This window comes from Hyperoodon ampullatus, assembly GCF_949752795.1.
Source record: "Hyperoodon ampullatus genome assembly, chromosome: 6".
Lineage (NCBI taxonomy): Eukaryota > Metazoa > Chordata > Mammalia > Artiodactyla > Ziphiidae > Hyperoodon > Hyperoodon ampullatus.
In genome coordinates, this window is record NC_136919.1 from 68,173,065 (window position 1) to 68,195,948 (window position 22,884).

At 37.0% G+C, this 22,884-nt stretch overlaps 1 protein-coding gene across 10 annotated transcripts in view; it reads left to right on the forward strand.

The window, feature by feature from the left end:
- The window catches only part of PTPRD (protein tyrosine phosphatase receptor type D), a gene marked incomplete at both ends in the record, with an annotated part of 413,617 nt that overhangs the window by 291,137 nt on the left and 99,596 nt on the right, over positions 1-22,884 (forward strand). For 5 of the 10 annotated variants that reach the window (XM_079706285.1, XM_079706286.1, XM_079706287.1 and 2 more), the window contains 2 exons: positions 6,022-6,134; positions 17,842-17,939. In XM_079706285.1, coding sequence (XP_079562411.1) covers positions 6,022-6,134; positions 17,842-17,939 — 211 coding nt within the window. Of the gene's footprint in view, positions 1-1,580; positions 1,596-6,021; positions 6,135-17,298; positions 17,341-17,841; positions 17,940-22,884 lie in introns of all 10 variants that reach the window. The other 5 variants (XM_079706278.1, XM_079706281.1, XM_079706279.1 and 2 more) reach the window with 4 other exon arrangements.

A 22,884-nucleotide genomic window follows, 5' to 3' on the forward strand; every position in this document is an offset into this window, starting at 1 on the left:
CGTCTTATTCCTCATTGTATGCCTTGTGCCCGGTAGAGTGCATGGTACAGGGGGCTACTGAATAATCAAATTTACACAAGTCAAATAGTGATACACTCAGTTCCCTCCTCTTGTTTACTCTATCACTGATTAGCACGTTCGTCTTGACTGACGAGCTGTAATAAAACCCTCAGCCTGTAATTTAAATATACCACTTCCAAAAGATTTCAAACTTAGATATTGGTACCAGCTATGTACCCATGTGCGCAGTAAGGCTGACTTTTCTGTGGCAGAGGGAGTGAAGCGCACGCTATGCACTGGTTCATCCTAATATTCAACAGCCTTTTCATATACGAAACTGGCAATTCACTAGGTATTTCTCTTCCTCTCAGAGGAACAGATTTTCCTACAACTGATTCACTGATGACCTCACTGATTAAAAATAAGCAAGCTGAGAACATTTGTAGGAATTTTTAAAAAACCTGGTACAACCAGCTAAATTACTTTAAGAATAAAAAGAAGAACCTGTGTTTGATATCATTTTCATTATTCACTTTGTATGTGTGTGTTTGTACAATTTAAATGTGGACTTTGTATTTTTGAAAAGAAATGGACTGGATTGCCTTAAAGCCAGATACTCCAGCAATATGGGTATTATTTCATTCGCATTGAGGTGGACCTGGCACCTTTATTTTTTGCACTTGAGAACTCCCTAAATACTTTGCAATTTGCCTCAACATGAAGACTGTTTAGATGAATTCTCTTCAGGTGAAGGTTATACTCTCTGCCTAAAGAACATGGTTAAACAATACACGTATTATCACAGGTGAAAGTGTCTATGAGAATGAGCTGCAAGTGTTCACAGACAGCAGTGCCTCTATGACTAGGAAAATATCTGTCATGTCAGTGGCTGGTAATAAAATACTTTTCTGGATTAGCACAGCTATATAAATGGGTCATGCTCTGTAGATTTATAATGATGAATATTATATTTTCCAAAACTGAAAATGTATTTAATCTCTTACGAGAAGAAAAAGATTTATGATCACCTTACTTGTCAAAAGGTGTTTGAAGAAATCATTTCTGCCACTTTATTACCTTGTGTATTATGCAATTGTGCAAATTTCTGTGCAGGTCAATGCAATTTGCAGGTATTTTAAATCATTAAAGGAATACTGTATCTCTTAACTGAAGAGTCTTTATCTTAAATGAACTAAAGTTCTTATATGGAATGAGGTTATATTCCCATTAAGTACATTAGCAGTTGTCTCAGGGCGTGTTTTGTAAAAATCAAATTATATCTCTACCATCAAACACTTCCTGCGATATAATTAATTGTGGCAGTGTTTTGTAGATTGATGAATAAAAGCGAGTCTGACATTAACACACACACAAATGTTTTGCTTAGCCATGTACGCTCATGTCCTCCATTTGCTTCATGCTTAGAGGCCTTTAAATATTGATATGCTATCATTTTCTAATGTGTTATATATCCCTGATTCTGAGCACTGTTAAATATTGGTTGTCATGGTTACTCTTGTTACCATTGGCCAACTAACATTTAGCCTTTCTTTTTCTTTCTTTGCTGCATTAAAATGGAGCAGTAAACCTGACAGGTGAGGAATAGAGAACAAACCCCTTTAATGCTCAGTACAAAAAAAAAAAAAAAAAGATACGGGTAGACTTTGGAGGTATTGAGGGGATGAGGGTGGAGGTTGGATATAAAAGATGAAACTGGCAAGGGGAAGATGGACGAAGCCTAGATATATATAAAATAATTTTGATATTAAAATGATTCGGGGGAAATAGTTTGTCTATATATGTAGAGTATTTAAAGCCAAATTTAGAAGGTAGTAAAACCAGAGTTTTGTTTGTAGTCAAGGTTAAATGAGCATTTGTATGTGTTAATGTGAGCCATTTTTGTTTTGTTTTGTTTGTTTTTACTGAAAGTTTGATCTCAAGACACTTTGTATAGGAATACTAGCATTCTCACACCCTGCTAATGTTGATGTCAGTGCCTTAGTGAAAACTTATATTTAATTCCAAATTATTTTCCCTGTCTTCCAGCCTTGAATAATAATAGCAGTAATAATAATAATAATCCTTATACTGCTTGTTTGTTGATCAGTCCAAGCTAACCTTGCAGCTTTCTAACACATACCTAGATATCTATATATGAATTCCTGATTGAAGTTAAACTAAGCAAAGGATCTCAATGCTCCTCTAACCCGCCTTCCTCCCTATGTTGTATTACAGTGGTTCTCTGAGTGGCCCCTGGACAAGCAGCAGTAGCATCAGCGTCACCTAGGAACTTGGTAGAGACACAAATTCTTGGCTCCCCCAAATCCCAGAACTACTGAATCAGAAACTCTGGGAGTTGGTCCAGCAGCCTGCCGTTTAACAAGCCCTCGTCGGTGACTCTGATGCACACTAAAGTTTGAGAATGACTGCTGTATTATTGTCCCTAAAATCACTTAACGCTGGTCAACAAGCTGCATTACACTTTCACTGGCAGGAAACTGACTACCTCTGAGAAGGGGTGCTTGCCATTAATCCAGCAGAAAACACATGCAAAATCATTTCTCTAGCCCAAAGTCAAAACACTTTGAATCTAGTTAATACACTCAGAGATCTACCTTCTCACTATAACACTGTCCTCGTTTCACAATTTCATCACTACCTTCTTGTTCTGTTAAAATGAGAGAAATGAGCCACAATTTAGATATCATCTCTTAACACTCTTTCTCTATAAGTGAAGAAATTAAGGTTTGTAATTGACTTACCCAAGGAGATTCACACCAATAGTCGTAGAGTTGGGGTTCCATTCTTAATGATGTCAGAATCATTAAGTGTCCGAATTGATTTCTTTGAAATCTCTACGAATATTCAAATATGTATATTTCTTCCAAAAGCCTGTACTCGTATGTCTGAATATCTTTGTTCCAAGTAAACAGATATGATCTGCCACACGATCATCCTTTTATTTTTGCTCCCCGCTTTACCTGTAGATAAGAGCCAGGTGAGAATAAGTGAAAATAAAACCCCGCTTAGACCACAGAGCAGCATTTTTGTTGTACAGTATTCACAGCCCCAAAAAACCACATATTTTTACGGTATTAGCAGTTTCTGCCGTATCTGAAATGTCATGTGATCTTCTATTTTCTTTTCACCCAGATAACCCCTGCACGTGGTAGATACTTCTCACTGTGAGAAATAAACTTACCCTAGGACTTTATAATCCTAATAGAAAAAATAAAACAGCGAGGCAAAATTCAGAATCTGTTTCAAGTCACTATTTGTTGCTTTTTTCTGTCAGTAGATGAAAATGAGAATAATGAGACCTCTGAAAACTTACCAGAAAAAAAAAATGTTACTCCTTACGTTCATGTTGGGACTGATTTAGATCATTATACACCATTTAATACTTTGCAACAGTAAATTCAATTTTTAAAAATGACTACTGTTACTGATGATGACCAAACTCTTCATCTTGCAAATCTTCCTTAGAAATTCTTTGTTAGAAGACAAACATTTTAACACATTTCTGTTTAAAAATAATGTGATAAAGCGTGTGGGCAGCCAGAATTACCCATGTTGTGATCATCAAAACTAAATGAAGCAAAATAAAATTTAAACAGCTGATTTTCCTAGCTGGCTAGGACTTCTGGAGTCTGATTTCTTGGAGGTTATCTTACTTGGACAGATTAGGTGAGGGAGATGTTAGTTATTAAATGTCAGGACACCCCTCCCATTTATTACAATTATGAATTGTAACTTCAGTCCCCATGCTCTGGGCTTTCCGAGACTCATCGGGCAACAAGATGGCATTTTCAGCTTTCCTGGCACCAGAGAAACTGTGTAAATGTCTTTAGAGAGTATTCTTTTCTTTCCCTGTGTCTCACGTCACTCAGCCTGGCCTCAGTGCAAAGGAAGATAAGGAGGGTGTCCCACAATATCTGCAAGAGTGAGGGTCTCCTTGCCCAGATATTTCTTCATGTGGTTTCCATAATCCTGCAAGGAAGACTGTAGAGCCATTTTGAAAAGGGATAAAAATCCAGTTTTCAGTCACTGGATCTGGCACATCAGTAAAGCCATGTGCCAAATTGTGTGAAAAGACCAAAACCTGAAAAGGGCCAGTGGGATTACTTGGAGAAGACCAACCATATGTTTGTTACACGTGGGATTGATTGGCCACACTCGGTGGTGTTTCATTAACCCATTTAGATTCTGCATCTTCGATAGTAAAACATCTCTCTGTATTGTGAGGCACATACCCACAGCATAAACACGGTGATATTTTCTACTGTGAAAGTGGTCATCATATCCTTCTTTCCCATTGTCTTCCTAGACCCTTTTTCTCTTACTTCTCATAGCTTTCTGACCAGTTCTCCATCTCTTCTTTTCCTTTCCTTCTCATTTTCCACTCCATATAACTGGAGCTGCCAGTACCTTTGGCATGCCTCCAACTCACTGCTTTCCTCCGGTTGGCAGTATGCTCTGTCCTAAGGCTATACCTGACACTTTTAGGTGGAAACAAAAGCCTGAGACAGGTTAATCCAAGGTTCTGAGAGAGCAAGGTGTCTAACGGGACTCACCCCCAAAAATTCATTCCACTGAGGATGTTTTGCTGAAGGCATTGCACTTGAGCAAATCAAGTGTGCTTTCCCTTCACATCAGTCGTCCCTTCATCCCCTGGTTGGTTTTATTCTATACAGATGAGCAGAGATGGAAAGAAAGGCTATTTAACAGGAGCCCTCTGGCTAACTGTGCAACGACCTGGGTGGCACAATGAGAGCCCACTGCCACAGCAACGCTAACGAGCTGTACCACCATCATATCAAAAAGAGAAAGGGAGAGTTCCTAAATACTGCTGCACCCTTTCTCCAAATAAGAATGCCTTTGCTCTGAGCAGGGGTGAGATGCTAGGATAATGCCTCTGGCCTGGAGATGCTGGAATCTGTATTTGGAATAAAGCACTGTTTGAAAAGTTCTCCATTAGTTAAGTGAGTTTTTAACCTAATTCAGCCTTAAAGAAAATAGCTAGCTACTACTCTGTGATTATTTATTTGCGGGGGTGGGGGAGGATAAAGAAACCTTAAGAAAAAACCTCACATTTCTTGCATAGACATTTATTAAAATTACATTATGACACCTTAAGCAAAGATAGTTAGCTTGACACCATAAACAGCCAATACTGTTTTTTCCTTGGGATTTGAAAAGAGAAAAGGGATGTTGGGTTTGTGTGGTCCTGATTCTCCTACCAGGTATTAGGTTAACTTGAAATCTTAGAAATGCACTTACTGTATTTATCTGGTTATGGGAAAATCCAGGGCAGGTCCACTTGGTAGCCACCAATCATGTATCCTAAAGGGAAAAGGAGGGGGCAGATTTAGTTGTTTAGCTTGAGGCCCAGTAGTTTCTATGAGTTTTTTCCCATGGTAGTCACAATTTTAGTATTGCTTACTAGGGTTACTCTATCCTATCCCTCACAAATAGAACTAGTGGATGAGGGAGAAAAGCTGAACAAGTTTCCAAACCTATCTCACCAACACCTCCTTAAGCCTAAAGGTAGAATCACTGAATTATTTAAATCCAGAGATAAAGGAGGACTTTGAGATGATCCACTTAAAAATTTCGGACCTGAGGAAATACTGTAGGCTAGGAGAGAAAAAAAGTAACCTGAACAGGTCTTCCCTGGTGGCGCAGTGGTTGATAGTCCGCCTGCCGATGCAGGGGACACGGGTTCGTGCCCCGGTCTGGGAGGATCCCACGTGCCGCGGAGCGGCTGGGCCCGTGAGCCATGGCCACTGAGACTGCGCATCTGGAGCCTGTGCTCCGCAACGGGAGAGGCCACAACAGTGAGAGGCTCGCGTACCGCAAAAAAAAAAAAAAAAAGTAACCTGAACAAAGTCACAAAAGTCAAAAAGTTTTAAACCTGAAAATGGGGCGTGGGGGGTTAGGAGGGGCATAACTCTGCTTTTTTAAAATCTGTTTCCATTTTTTTGGTTGTCTTACTCTTAAATTTTTATTCTCTCCCTATAGGAAGAGGGCAGAGTCTGATTCTAGAAAGAGCAGCATACCAAACAGTAAGGAGGTCCCTTCACACCATCCAACAGACCCAGTAGAACTGAGGCGCCTTAATTTCCAAACACCAGGTAAGAGGCATGACTCCTCTTGTCCATAACGCAGTGTTTACTGAAAGTTTTATAGCCCCGTTGATATCGCCTTGAGAGGTGAATAGATCACTTTATTTCAAACAATTCTTTGTCCTCCTCTTTTACTTTACTATTATTGAGACTCACCAAAACATATGTCTTGAAAGGAAATTACATTCTTTGTGTAAATCTGAGGTGGGGTGGAAAAAAGGAAAAAAAATTTCCCTTCAAATTTTGGAAAAACTATAGTCTTAAGAATATCTACCATTTTTATGGACTTAGCATAGCTGATTATTTTCCATGACACCTATCTGGAAAGAATTCAGTTTCTCATCTTATAAAGCAAATGAATGGGTGGATGGATGGATGTTACCTCATCCATCCCATTGGGAAAGAATACATTTTTTTCTCGATTCCCCTATTAATTTGTGTCTGTGTTACTCTGAAAGAAAGGGGAAGGGAGGGAGAAAAACAAAATGAGGAAAAAATTTGTACCTTTTAAAATATTACCTAAACTAAATCTCACTGACCAATTTAGGTTTCTTACTGGGGAGACACACTAAGTGACTGAGGATAAGAAAAACATGTCTGTTTCTTAAATTAAAGAACATTAACTGCTTCAACAGAGGAAAAATATTATTCCTGCTGAGGGGCATTTTGTACAGTATTGTTAATTCAAGGCTAGCTCTATTTTGCTTTCTTTCACCTAAATCTTATTTATGCCAAATAATGAAGAGTAGAGAGCTAAAAACATAAAACGGAGTGGCACTGTCTTAATACCTAATGATAATGGACAAAATTAAAGAGCTGATCTAAGAAGTCTATTTGATTAAAATTTGATGGTAGGCCACAGCAGTGAGAGGCCTGCGTACCACAAAGAAAAAAAAAAATTTGATGGTAGTATTGCACCCCAAATTGTTTGAAAGTTTTTTTGTGTGTCAAATGGATATTCTATTCACAGTATGGTACACCACAGATTTTATTAAACTACACATTTGCAGTGAATTTCTTTGAATAGAAAATACACAGTTTATTGTGTTTAGCATATTTTTTATCTTACATGTAGATATGTCATAGTAACTAGAAACTATTCAGTTAAAAGAAATGCCTGGCATTTTTTAATGTGGCTATACAAGTTATCATAGAAGTGGGTTGTCTTTTAAAATTCTATCTCAAATGAGGCTTGTTCTTTAAAAAGCAAAAGATATACCTTCATCAGCATAAAAAGTAAAAGAAAATTTTCACATGGCCAAAAATCTCCCATATGGGAATTTATTTAAAAGGCTGAGTATAAAGGCGACAGTAGCCCCAAAAGAAGAAAGCCAGTGGGAGTGCTATCCCTCACCACCCCCAGCGCCATCAGAGAATGTTTCCAGGCATAAACACATGAATGGCAACTGTGTAGAAAGGATTATTAGCAGAGTGCTGATGGCTGCAGGTAGGGAAATATAAATGCCTTTAACCAAGACACCTCCATGTTCAAGAATTCTATAAAGAATCTAATTTCCCCAATGTATGTGGGAATATGAGATCCATTTATAGAGAGAACCTGCTAAATTCCATATAAGTCACTGGAAAGGAAAATGAAGGTTACAACTGAAGTGACATTGCTTATATCACCCATGGCTTTACCAAATTAAAATGGGGACCTAGGTATATAAGAAGGTATCATTTAACTAAGATTAGACTTCTCACCTCAAATGGATAGTAGAATAAATTAGGCAAACAGTAAAAAGGAGAGGTGATTTAGTAGAGGAAGAGAATAGAACAGGAGAAATTGTCCCAAGATCCTAGCACATCTGTTCACTGAGGCAGCATTATGTTGTACTCAGGTACGCAGTCTGCTTAAGCCTGATTTGTTGAAATAGTCTACGTGCCTCCCAAGCTCTGTGATGTGGCCTGCTGTCCTGAAAATTTGACCAGTGTACACAGAAAATTGTACCTAGCTGTCAATGTGAGAGTCATAGAAACGTTACAGTTTTCTTCAGCCAGTATGGATTCCAGCCAGTGGCTATGAATTTCCTCAATTACTTGCCAACGGGATGAGAGCACAAGTTGGGATTGTTAAGCAAGTAACTGTGTTGTGCTATTTCTTCCTCCCTGATTCACAAATAACCAAGGGCTTTCCTGGATGATGCAATAAAATGATCCTTTTATTCTAAAGCAGCTTTCTTAGGTGTTGCACAGGAAACAATTTTAAGTTTTACTTATTTTTTTGGATTTTAAACCATTCGCCCTTCACTTTTTGAAATGTGCTTTTATATACAGCATACCTTTGGGGATATAATTATCCACAAACATTACAAAATTTGACAATGCTTCTTAATGGCATGAATAAGTAGGGGATTAAGAATCCAGGATTTTCAATGAAATCAGAAACCTGTGATTTATATAACCAGCCCCTAGCACAGAACTTGTTCATGAAAGCAAATTGATTTCCACTTCTGATGGGTCTGTTGTAGATGACAAAATATCAAACTAACATTATCACTTGAAATTCAGTAGGTCTTTCAGAAGGTAAAGGAAACATATTGCTTAGTTCACTGATTCTTAGTTCCACTTTCCTTTAAAAATATTCACCTTGTGAATGAAATATCTATTTACATTTTAAGTTACTTATTCTTGTTGGAGAGTCTAGGTTTAAAGAGTCAGACTTTTTTCCCCCAAATTCTGCTTCATATTTAAAAGATACTGAAACATACATTTTAAATTTCATATAAATACAGTATTCTGACATTAAGTACTTCAAAGAATTCTTTCCTTAATTGCAGTACCACAAACACATCTGTCTGTGGGTCAGGGAAAGGGAAAGGTCAGAATTTTGTCCCTTGCCGCTCAGCTAAGGCACAAAGTGAAGACACTTATAAAAGATGCTTTTAGTGAAACTTCTATTAAGCCTTACACATCTTTGTAGACAGTGGGAACTGGGTATGTGTTAGGATGGCTGAGAGATGAGTTACATGTTAAACAAAAGTGAACTCTTTTTGTTGGGAGGAAAGCTTTTCTTTTTTTCTGTTAAAAAAATTTCCAAGTCATTTTATAATCCCCCCCATCAACATTTCTTAATTATGTTTATTGAGGAAAATTTTTTAAATAGAAAATAAGCTTGTTAACAGTTGTTACACGTAGGTTATGGCTATACAGTTGTGCATTATATTATTTACATTTTGTGTGTGTTTGAAAAGTTTCATAAGTTGTAAAAGGCAGAAAAAAAACACTTTTAGAAAATAAAAATTATTCTTCATCTCACCACTTATTTTTCTTCTTTTGAAATATTTAAAATAAAAAGTAAACGATTTCCTATAACTACTCCAATTTGACCCTCCAGAAGTATCTACCATATAGAGAGCTCCATGCATATCCTTCTAGAATTTTTAATATGTATATACAGTTCTTTAAATGATAAAATATATAGCAGGTATATAGATAGATGCATATACATGAAATTTCCTGCTTTACCATTTAACTACATAAAAATAGACCTGTTTCCAAGTTATTGTATTAGGTTTTACCTCCTTTTTAACAGGTGAGAGTATTGATGCTATTCTGTTCTACAGATGTCACAAAATATATGAACTCAATCCTCATTAATGGATGCTAAGTTATTTCCTGTATTTTGCTCTTACAAATAATACTGTAATCAGCAGTACTGAGCCCAGATCTTTTCACATCTTGTTGTTATTTCTGTATGATAGACACCTGGAAGTGTGATGGCAGAGTCCTAGGGTAGGCACATTTACCATTTTGATAGAGACTGACAATTACAAATATTTTTGAAGTATTGTAAAAAGCTTTCACGTACTGAGTAGCCCCTCTGGGCAGTGGCCTCTAGAATTGCACAAAATGACTAAGATAAATATAATACTGTCAAAAGATGGTGATTTATCAGAAAACCAAAGAAATGACTGATGATATGTGTTCCGATTTCTACTTTTTCCAACAAAGCAAATTTAGAAGTTCAGCATCTTACAGAAATAAGCTTTTTTTCTAGTATAAAAAAAGGAGTAAAGGAACATATAACTAATTGCATCATATGGTACACTAGTCACCACCTTTCTTGGTGCCTGCAAACTTCTCCCCAAGGACCAACCCACTTTGGTTGGTCCAAAGTTTTTAGAATTTTCTTTTCCTGCAAAATTCTTTCTCCCAGTATCCGTACCCCTTCCTCAGAATCCTCCCTTCCCCCACCAAAAAAAAAAAATTTTTTTTTTCAAACAAAAACGAAACTCTACTGTTAGGGGCTTCCCTGGTGGCACAGTGGTTAAGAATCCACCTGCCAGTGCAGGGGGACATGGGTTCAAGCCCTGGTCCAGGAAGATCCCACATGCCACGGAGCAACTAAGCCCGTGTGCCACAACTACTGAGCCTGCGCTCTAGAGCCTGCAAGCCACAACTGCTGAGCCCACATGCCACAACTACTGAAGCTCGCGTGCCTAGAGCCCATGCTCCACAACAAAAGAAGCCACTGCAATGAGAAGCCCGTGCACTGCAATGAAGAGTACCCCCACTCACTGCAACTAGAGAAAGCCCGCACGCAGCAACAAAGACCCAACACAGCCAAAAATAAATTTATAAAAAAACAAAACAAAACAAAACAACTCTACTGTTTGTACTTGCACCTTTTAGGAAAAGAGATTAAAAAATAGATGATCAGATGTTACAACATAAAAGCCTCATTTTCATTTTATGGATGACCTTAATATATTTTGCCCTAAAGCATACATAGATGGTAAGAGATTGATGGGCTGTGAAAAACAAAAACAAACTCATAAAAAGTTAACGTATCAGAAATAGCAGTATCAGCAGCAGAAGTGTCTGCACAGCAACTGAGTGGTTTTGAAAGCTCTTGAGACATCTCTTCTGATGCATTAGTAGTATTAAATGGATCAGGGCTAACAAGATCCATCTTTATATATATCTCCTTATATTCATATTTTGTATTGTAGGAAACTAAGGCATATGTTCTAGATTAAGAACACCAGATGTATTCTTTTTATCTTATATTTCAGAAACATTGGTTCATTGAATCTATGGTATATAAATGGTATATTTCTGATATAAAGAAACATAGTTTGTTCAAATTCTTCAGTTTGAGAAATCCCACATAAAAATGATTCTTAATTATGCCATATAGTGCTTACCTGAAAAAGCACTCTTGTAGTATCTTTCCCTTAATGATGATCCTAGTCATGGATGAAGTCAAACTGTCACTGTTGTACCAACAAGCAATTATACCTTACAAATCAATCTTCTCATTTGTCTTTAATTTACCATTCATTTGTGAGGCACACTGTAAACATAGAGTATGTGTAGTTATTCAGGTTAGGCTAAGTAGTACATATTATGTTAAAAGCTGAAAAATATTTTATAAACTAAGTTGCTATGATTTCTTAAGTCAGGTAGGTATACTTCTGATTTGATGAACAAATTAACTTCTCCCTGTTCCATGACCACAACCTGTTCTTCAGCCTTTATCACAATTTGTTGGAAAGGAAAACCATGAAGAGAGTATTACTGCATTATCACACATAAATATTATCAGGAAAAATCATCTAAAAGATGTTCTACCACTCTTAGTGACCTCAAAACCTCCACTTAACAAAACTGTTAATAAAGTTATAAAGTGCCTGTTGGCATTTAATACAAGGTTAAAAAATATGGCAAGTATTTGAAACATTTCTCTACAGATAAAAAAGTCATTTGAAACTTACTGTTGGTTAGATTACTGACCAAGTAAAATAGAACATTTGAAAAGCAAAAACATGGGAAATTAAGGTTTTTAAAAAAAAAATTTTTTCTGCTGAATAGCACTACAGTTTTTAACATGAACTAAAGGTATACATTCAAAATATTTTCATGGAAGCTCACAAAGTTTTGGTAAGAAGTGACTAAAAAATGCAGGTGTGTGTATAAGTGCCCTTTACCTGTCCCCACCACTCACACAGGCATACCTTCTAAATGAAGCTAGTACGTTATTGACACATTTTCTCCAACTGAGGGTAGTTTATGTTCCTTTGTTACTGAATAAGTAGCCCGAACAGTTTCACAAGCCCATATTTATGTACATGGCACCACTCTCCCTGGGGTGTTCAATGATTTAAGAGACAACATAGCATAATAAGAAGTTCCCTAAATGAGAACTGACAAGGTCTGGGATCAAATTCCCTACCTAGCCATAGTTTTACTGATAATGATGACCTTGATCAAGTCCTTTTACCCCTCTGAGCTTCATTTTCCTTACTGGTGGAATTAATGCAAGAGGGGAGGGGAGGATAGATGAACCCACAGAGAGTGAATCATGCGAGAAGTATACACTGTCCCGTTCCCCACCCCCCGGCCAGTGTCTCTCCCAGTGCCTGTGGACACAAACATGCTTCCTGTCACTCTCAACCTTCTTTAATTTTAATTCACACACCAAAGGAACATTTTGCTCTTCTAAAACAGAGATCACAATCTTGTTAGCCAAATGTGGCCTCCGAAGGTCTTTTCTTTGACCCCTACTGGATTTCAACAAAATTTTGAGTCAGTAGTGAAAACAGAGGTAAGTCACATAATTATCTGGGTTTTCACTTGCTGTTGAGAGCCTGAGAAGCCTCACCCTCTTGGCTCTGTAGTTCTACCTGAAAGATATCTGCTAGAGCTTTGCACCCTTCTAGAAGTTCTCCACAGTCTACACCAGCCCTAAGGATGGCCCTGACATTGACACAGAGTTCAGCTGCCATTCATCTAAAGCTTATTATTTTTTTAAAAAAAAATAGAGAAATATTTCTCTTTCCTGAGATGCCACTGAAAGAGAAATGAAAGACAGCTTGTTGCACAAAAGGTTCCTTGTTGCACAGAAATGGGGGGGAGCACATTACTTGTGAAAGTGTTTACTGTTCAGTACCTGGTTATCTTTAATCATTTACCTAACCGACCTGGCCGCTTGAGCCACTGGAAACCTTGACCCCTGCTTGAGGAGATCGTAACTTCCATTCTAGAAATAAAACAGTAAAGATGCCAAACCCACTTAAGATTTTGTTATTGACTAGATGGGCTAAAATATACAGGTCACTTAACTTTTCTAGACTTCAGAGCCCTCTTGTATAAAATGAAAATGCTGGACTAAGTAATCTCTAAGGCACCTCTCAGCTTACAATGCCACGATTTTAAAGTTTTACATCTTATAAGGGAGCCAGCATGCAGTTACTGTCACAAATATTTACCCTGTTAAAAGTAGCCATCATGTTTTCTCCTCCAACCTAAGGCAGATTTCAGTGACTACATCTGTCATTTTTCATGTTGACAGTGTATATTGTGGTATCATAGCTTCAGAATGAAAACTCTGCTCAGATGCAACGTGTGCCTTTAAAATGCATTTATGTTGTGCATTTGTAGCTTTGAACTGATGAGGTCGTGACCCTGGCAAGTCCTCATCAGCTGTGAGCTGCACTTCAAGTTCTTGTTAATAATAGCTAAAGCACTAAAGCTTGCTAATGGAGACTTAGAGCAGGTTTCAAGGGTATCACCAGGAGAAAGCTGATCTCATTCTCATAAACTCTAATTCTTGAAGGAAAAAAATAAAGTTACAGCCCCCTGCCCCCATCAAAAATTCCCAAAGGACTGAGACTTATTACCAGGGAACTTTAAAAATATCAATGTCTGGCTCCCATACCCAGCTATTCTGAGTTAATTGGTCAGGTGTGCAGCCTGGAAAGAAGGAATTTTAAAACACCTCAAATTGTGCTATTGTGAAAACACTGTTCTAATAAAACGTTGCTTCACAGACTGTGAGCAAAGCCAGGTTGCCAGACAAAAGATTGAAAAGAGACCACAGTGAGGTCAAATTCATAGTTTTCTTAGTGTCTGCTTTTTCATTCAGATTCTAAAATGCTTGATTATATCCTGTAAATTTTTTTTTCCACGTTGGACAATGGAGAAGTTTGGGGAGAATTGTATAACACTATTTTGCAACAGACCCTTGGTGATTATTTTCTGATACGACCTAGAGTTTCATGTTAAATAATAAATGCTGGAGAAGATGTGAAGAAAAGGGAATCCTCCCACACTGTTGGTGGGAATGTAAATTGGTGCAGCCACTATGGATAAGAGTATGGAGGTTCCTTAAAAAAAAACCTAAAAGTAGAGTTACCCTGTGATCCAGGAATGCCACTCCTGGGCATATATCCAGAGAAAACTCTAATTTGAAAAGACACATGCACCCCAGTGTTCACTGTAGCACTATTTACAATAGGCAAGACATGGAAGCAATCTAAATGTCCATCAGAAGATGAATGGATAAAGAAAATGTTGTATATATATTCAATAGAATACTACTCAGCCATTAAAAAGAATGAAATAATGCCATCTGCAGCAACATGGATGGACCTAGAGATTATCATACTAAGTGAAGTAAGTCAGAGAAAGACAACTATCATATATCACTTACATGTGGAATCTAAAATATGATACAAATTAACTTCTTTACCAAACAGAAATAGACTCACAGACATAGAAAACAAACTTAAGGTTACCAAAGGGGAGAAGATGGGGGGAGGGGTAAATTAGGAGTTTGGGATTAGCAGACACAAACTGCTGTATATAAAATAAACAAACAACAAGGTTCTACCATATAGCACAGGGAATTATATTCAATATCTTGTAATAAACCATGATGGAAAATAATATGAAAAAGAATATGTATAACTGAATCATTTTGCTATATACCAGAAACTAACAGAACACTGTAAATCAACTACACCACTTCAATAAAAAATAAAATAAAATAACATAATGAAAAGGAATAAGTAAATAAATAAGAGTTTCATGTTGGAGGAGTTTCACCCCACGTTTATTCTTCAGCATAATTTTTATGTTGACATTTATTCATTTTGAATACATGATATAAGATCATAATTTGGTTAGCTAACGAAAATTGTATTAAACTTAATTCAGAAAGTTGACAATTCAACTGCATATATTTTCTGTTTTGTAGAATGTAAATTCTCCCCACCCCTCAAAGAAAAGATACAGTTACTTTTAGAACCTTTACGTATGAACTACATCCACAAGACCCTTCTCTGCTCAGACATCCTATCCAGTTGAGGAAGAAATGAGTTATAAAGAAGGAAGTGACTCCAGAATTTATCTAGCCCCACATTTTTATTTCACAGAAGAAGAAACTGAGGTGCTTGATAACAAAAAGTTTGTCCCTATTCGTAGATGGCAGACCTAGAAGTAGAATTCATATTCAGTATACTAGTCCATGATTTCTTCTCCTGAACCATCAGATTCCCACAAAGCTTTCCTCCCCTTTCTGTGAAACATCCATTCTGCCATTTTTACTCGTCCTAGAACTTCAGTGCAATACTGTCAAGTCTTAAATAATGATTCTTGAACACCAGGATATCGTTGCATGTGCTATATACATATCCTGAATTAGAATGTAATGGATCAGTGCAGGTTTGCTTGGATTTCTCTGTAATTAGCTTCCAAAGTAATACTTCCAGACCATGTGCCAGTGCATGCCAGAAGTAAATGTGCTGATTGCGTCTTTGGTTGATTATGATGGTCTTCTACTGCTGTTATACTAATACTTTTCCCATCTCCAATTGGCTTTACTTTTTGCAGCTTTGAGCAGTAATTCAGTCCCCTACGCCTCCCTGATGGGCTCTGTGTCCTCCCTCTCTAGCCAAACCACCACTCAGTCCATATATGATAATAACTCTCTCCCACGATTCGCTCGAAAAGGTCTAAACATCTTTGTCTCTATTATTTTCTCTGTTAAAGCATTGTAATGGATGTCCACATCATTCCATTTCCAGATAAACCTAGAGTCTCTTGTGGCTTTGCATTTCCACTCTTGTCATTGGGGGCGCCTCATCTGGATAAGATCACTTTAATTGTTAGACCACCGTCACCCACCCTCTCCTTCCACAAAATGTAAATGAGTTCAATTCTACCATCTATAAGGAAAAGTTTCAGAAATGGGTTCCAACATTTAGGTCCAAATGCATAATTATATCAGCAACAAAGAGTTTCTACTTCCAAGCCGACTCATTTTCATTGGATCTTCCATTAAGATTTTAGCTGACTGAAAACAGACTTTCATAGCCATGAACACTAAAATACCACCTATCACAGCACAATGCTAAAATGATTGGAAGAAGCAAAATAGTTTTTTACCTAACTTACCAAACCATTGATAATTCAGCATTTGAGACAAAGGAACTCACTGGGTGGCTTTCAATAACAGCACAATATCCAAAATACCCATAAAGTAATTACACATTGTGTTGACTTAGTGGTCACCATACCACAGCCTGACACCCTCCAAAGAGTCCCAGGGATGGCAGAATGTCAACATGGCTTCCAGTTTGAGCCCCTCCCTCATTCTTTTTCTACGTCAGAGGCTTCCCTGGGGGCATGCTAGTTCACGTTTTTTCTAGTCAGCTGGAATTTGCATCTTTAAGACATGAGTCAGCAATGCTGTCTCATGGTGCTCTTGAAAAATTAATCAGAAGTAACATGTAAATCACATGAAAAGTGAGAAACCATTGTACAGCACAGGAATCACCAAAATTGATGGATTATTTTTAACAGAATCTATGAATCTAACATACCTTCAGCTGGCAGACTGAACTAAGATGTATCACCCACTGTCATTGCTTTCTTTTTCTACCTTCTTTTTCCTCTTCATCCTTTCACCATTTGCTCCCTTTCCTGCATTCATTTCCCATTAGTGGACAAAGATGTTTACACCTGAAGTGGATTGTAAGTTTGCTGGGGGTTAAATAACAGGGGCTTGGGGCAAAATACCACAAAGCTGTCAGTGTGGCCATCAATAAATGTCCAGGAGAAGGCTGCAACCCAATCTCTACAATCTGCTACGAGTGAAAACATTTTTGAAACTCAGTATGGTGTCTGATTTTGTTATCAGTGATTATTGTCTGTGAGCTGTGGTGCATGTCCTTCTTTGTGTCCATGTATGCATGTGAATGTCAGTCACCTACAGGTTTGTGAAATATTAAAGCGATCTTAATCTAGTCACAGTGTATAGTGGATCCTGTAAAAACCTGCAGCATTTTTATTAGTCCTTTTAAAAAGTATATCAGACTATCCATTTCATTTTTTTTTAACAAATTCATTCTGTTTTATTTTATTTACACCATCATTTCCTTTGCAGGTTCAGATGATTCCGGTTACCCTGGTAACCTTCATTCTTCAAGTTAGTTTTCCTTGATTATGCATAAGTCACTTTATGTTCCCTATCAAGCTATTATGCTTTTCCTTTTAGGGCTTTCTCAGTAAATGTTTTCTTAGTTCACTTTACACCATTTAATTCCACACAGTTTCCATTTCACACAGTGCAGGAGAAGGAGTTTGAAATGACATAACAGTCATTACTCAAAGCAGAAGTTGACATCAAGCCTGTCAGTTTTCTCCACGAGCTAACTGCATTGATTCATAGCACAATAACGCTTTCTTTCACACTAGGAGTGTTAGTTTGGGGATTATGCTTGGTAGCTTTTCATTTGGCTACAAAATTCATCCTTCCAGAGCATGTCCTGCTTTGAGTAACCAAACTATCTGCCTGCTTCCTCACATTAAACATCTTTACTACTCACATATTTTCAGGCCATTTCTAACTATAGCATTCTCTATATTTTGGAATAGCTAGCATCATTTTCATGCGTTTTCAAATGTCTTTATTCTTTCCTTTTAATAGGTATGGCTAGCCATCCTCCAATACCTATCTTGGAACTCGCAGATCACATTGAAAGGTTAAAAGCAAATGACAACTTGAAGTTTTCCCAGGAATATGAGGTAACTAAGTGTGTTTATACTTGACAGTATTTTCAAGAATTGCCCCCCTCTTCTTTTTGACCATATTCTTAAAAACTAACTTCATCAGTTCTTTTTCCTTTAAATATGACTCAGCATCTGATATAAAAGTTTATAACAAATAGCCAACTTAAAAGTATCTGTATAATTAATGTAGTAGTTGTACTCGGAAAGGTGTTGAATTATTTATATGCGTTTGGTGTTACTTAATGAGGTTGATTTATTTTTGCTGATTTCAAGTTCATAGACTATACTTATAAGCTTCCCAGTATACCAAAGGGGTGCCAAATACACTGATTTATGGTCAGAAGGCTCATTGAAAAAGAAAGTACACGGAATAAGCAGATTTCCCAGTACTCTTTTTCAGTTTTACATGGCCTGAAAACTGTAATTATTAAGTACATACACGGTTTTACCATTCAGTCTAAATAATATTAGGGCTAATATTAAGATAGTAATATGTTCGCAGAAAGCTGCCTGTTTTTGAAGCAATGGTGAACTTAATGGTATCTTAAATTTTCAGAATGCTTAAAGGTTTTGTGTGACTCCTTGATGAAAATGAATAAAAAATTGTTGTATATGTCTGGGTATTTGGATATTGTGGCATTTATCAAGCAGAAAGTTATAAAACTGGATATTTATAGTATTTCTCAGAAACAGGGACCCATAGTGAAACCAGTCCATGGATTATTCATAACTAAATGATCATTTATCTTTTAGATCAAGTTTAACTTAGCGTAAGATTAACATGTCCAACTAAAATCTTCTAATTGTGCCAAATAACAAAACTGTTTGGAACAGTTCAAATTCTACCATAAAGAGTTTCTGATTTACTTAATGGGGGTCTTAAAACACATCCTTGTTACATCCCTTGGTTTCTGTTTTATCAGCCTGAAATGAGGCTGATGGACTAGATACCTCTCCGTCCCTAGCAGCTCTAACATTTTGCCCTGTCATATTCGGTGAGAAAACCGTAAGAGGAGCCCTAACCTCAAGTGGCTAGAGGAATATCAACTATGTGAAGAAGCTCCATGTAAGAGAACGTGGCGCAGTGGTGCCTGCGGCAGTCTGGATATTTGCATGGACTTTCTAAAGTCTTTAAACATTCAAATTTTGATTATTTAAATTATTGTGCTGGCTAAGCAAAACCTATCTGTAGCCCCATGTACCTTCACCTTCAAGAGCTGGTAACCTTTTATGCAATTTACACACTCCAGCATCTTTGTCAAATATTTGATATAACGCAAAGGAGATTTTGTTTGTTTGCTCATTGGTTGAGTTACATTTTCCTGTATTCTGTTCTAAGCATTTAGGAGAACATTTCCAATTTGAGGAAACACATTGGATTGTGAATTGTCTTATTTTCTAAATGGGCTGCTTCTTATTTCTTTCCTGTTCTTCCTCTTAGTCATAAAGGCTCTTTTTAAATTATGCAGTATTCTTTAAAAGAGTTTCTGTAGTTTCTGGGTTGAGGCTTGAGGCTGAAAATTGAGTTTTAGAAAGAAAACAAGGCATATGATGAATGCCATTGGGGCAACATAAAAACTCTTAGTTAAGTGTTAGTTTTCACCAACCAGAATCTTTCACTCCTCCAACCTCCCCTTTATTGTTATCATGAGTGTTGTTATTGTTATGCTTAGTGTTTCGCTATGTGTGATATGATGGGTCACAAAAAAAATAAAACTTGATAGCTCAACCCGTTAATAAGCTATTAATTGTCAATACCATTGACAGTATCTGCATCATTCAAGCAATCTCAGTTGTATGCGTTGACTACAATAACTGGCCTCCTTTAAATATGGAACTTCTCCAGAAATGCTACATGTAAAGACACTCTAATGATACTCATTTAGCCATTAGATTAGAAGTGCTCCTTGAAAGTAGTTACGAACTGCATGCTGGCAGCATTCCCATTAAGAACTCCCCCAGTAGCGGTTGACATGATAGCCCAGGCTGACTACCATTTATCACAACGATGATCTGTGATTAAAGCTCCCTGAGCATGAATTGACTCTACAGTGCCTTAACAGCCATGAAGGGAGTATTTAAGTGATGTATTCATCTGTGATAATATGATAAAGACCTCTACATAATATTTTAGGCCATGAGCAACACATTGAAAAAATATATTTTTTGCATATTATCTCCATATAAATTTGAAAAGATTTTTCATTGGTTTTCAGTGAAGAAAATGGAGAAAACAAACACAAGTCATTACTTTCAAGCATAATCACTATGGATTAATGTTTACTCAGACCTCTCAAGATGGGTAAAACTAAATTTGTTACTCTGATTCTAAGACTAAAGCAGAAAAGTTCAAGGCATGAAACCTGTTTGCACTGATCCTGAGGTCAGGATAGGAGGAAGTAGGTTTAAATTATAGCACAGTATTATTAGATCATGTGAGAGACTTCCTTTACTGTAAAGAAAATTGGACTCAGACATCGGATTCAATGACAGCTGGAAGAAGGAACCTGAGAAATTAGTATAACTGCATCTTGAAGGTCTTTACAATTACTTTAGGCTTTTATTTTCTGCAATGTGACTGCCAAGTCCTACTAGAATTTAAGTCCAGAATTTGAGGATGGCATCTAGAATGCAGGGAACAAAGTCCTCCTTAAATTTGGTATCACTGTCAAAGTCAGTACATCAGGCTGGTGAATGTTTAGACTGATTCAGAATAGTTGTGTAGGTCTTGCCAAATAAACTCTTAGCCAATGCCTATATATGGATCATTTGGAAGCCTAATTAAAATCCAAATTCCTGGTCCGAACTTCAGAAATGCTGGTTCGGTAGTTCAGCCATGGCAATTAGAAATGTCCATTTTATTTCTTTTTCCCTAATTTTATTGAGACATAATTGAAATTTAACATTGTTTTAGTTTAAGTCATATGATATAATGGTTTGATATATGTGTATATTGCAAAATGATTACCACAATAAATTTAGTTACAATCTATAACCTCATATAGCTACAGATTTTTTTTCTTGTGATGAGACCTTTTAAGATCTACTCTTAGCAACTTTCAAATATACATTATTGTTAACTATAGTCACCATGTTGTATATTACATCCCCAGGACTTACCTTATACAGTTAACCCTTGAACAACATGGATCTGAACTGCACGAGTCCACTTATACATGGATATTTTTCAATAGTAAATGCCAACTACAAATTATACGTGCATTAACTCCTGCATTGCTCAAGGGTCAATTGTAAAATGGAAGCTTATACCTTTTGACCACCTTCACTCATTTCTGCCATCCTCCACCCTATGCCTCTGGCAACCACCAAACTGTTCTCTATTTCTACAACAAAATTTTTTTTTTCAGATTCCACGTAAGTGAGGTCATACAGTATTTGTCTATTTGGCTTATTACATTTAGCCTGATGCCCATGCCCTCAAAGTCCATCCATGTTGTTACAAATGGCTGAATTTTCTTTAAGGTTGAATAATATTGTATGTGTGTGTCACCCACCAATCACACACACACACACACACACACACACACACACACACACACACATACACACGACCCTATGACCTTCATTTCACCATTTCCTAAGATGGCAAACATATCTGTATATGAGATTCATTTGACAGGCATTGCAGTCAGCATTATCATTATCAACATCATATACATGAATCCTATTTATATTAGATTGGCTATAAGTAACTACAGCCCCTAGAGTTTGCTTCATGGAAAATAAAGGGTTGTTTGTTTTATCTATTATCTATTATAAATGTATTTATTTATTTATATAGAGCCAAAGGCTACCCATGCAGGTATGCTTCAAGAACTGTTATCTAAAGCGAGACAGAGAAACACAAATATCATATGATATCACTTATATGTGGAATCTAAAAAATGTTACAAATGAATTTATTTACAGAACAGAAACAATCATAGAAAACTTACGCTTACCAAAGGGGAAGGAGGTGGGCCTAAATTAAGAGCTTAGGATTAACAGATACACACTACTATAAATAAAACAGATAAACAACAAGGTCCTACTGTATAGCACAGGGAACTATATTCAAACATCTTTTAATAATCTATATTGGAAACGAATCTATAAAAAGAATAGATAGAGAGAGAGAGATAACTGAATCACTTTGCTGTACACCAGAAACTAACACAACATTGTAAACCAACTATACTTCAAGAAAAAATTTTTTAAATTTAAAAAAGAACTGTTATCTGAAACTGGAGGACTGCAGAGATTTTCCAGCACCCTCTCTGAAACTCTCATCTTTGTGTTTTTCTCTGGGCTGCTCTATTCTTTCCCCTGTACAGGCCAGCTTCTTCTGTTTCTCCCACCCACGTACAGAAAATATATCCTTTGATCATATTTTCTTTTACATAGAGTCCCCCTAAAGAAAGAGACAATTCTTCTTGTCAGTCAAATTCCAAATGCCAGAGAACAAACTCTGAACTTCAATTGACTCATTGGGTTGTGAAGACACACATTAGAACATAGCTGCTAACAGCCCATCCCTATATATTTGGTTCCTTCCTTGGATTGAAGAGAGCAAAGTTATTTCTGAGCTGGAGGAGGAACCAATAATTATCCACCATACTGCCGCAGAAAAGCACCATGCTAAGTGCTGAGGGGAATATAAAACTTATAAGAAACCTTTATTTCCAGGATGTCTAGAAGGCAAACTTAGATATATACCCTGTCCCCCACCCCCCAAAAATACTAAGAAGACCATCTAGAAGCTAATCCTAAGTACTAATGCAATGCTGTTGGGATTCAGTAAAGGTCAGAGTGAGATGAAGAACCGGGAAAGGTACTGAAGAAAAGGTAGTACTGAGAGTATAACTCGGAAGAACAGGAGTAAGGAACATTTTGTCAGGGGGACAATGTACTTCAGGTACGTTATAGATTTTATACCTTTATTTTCTACGTTGAGAAAATA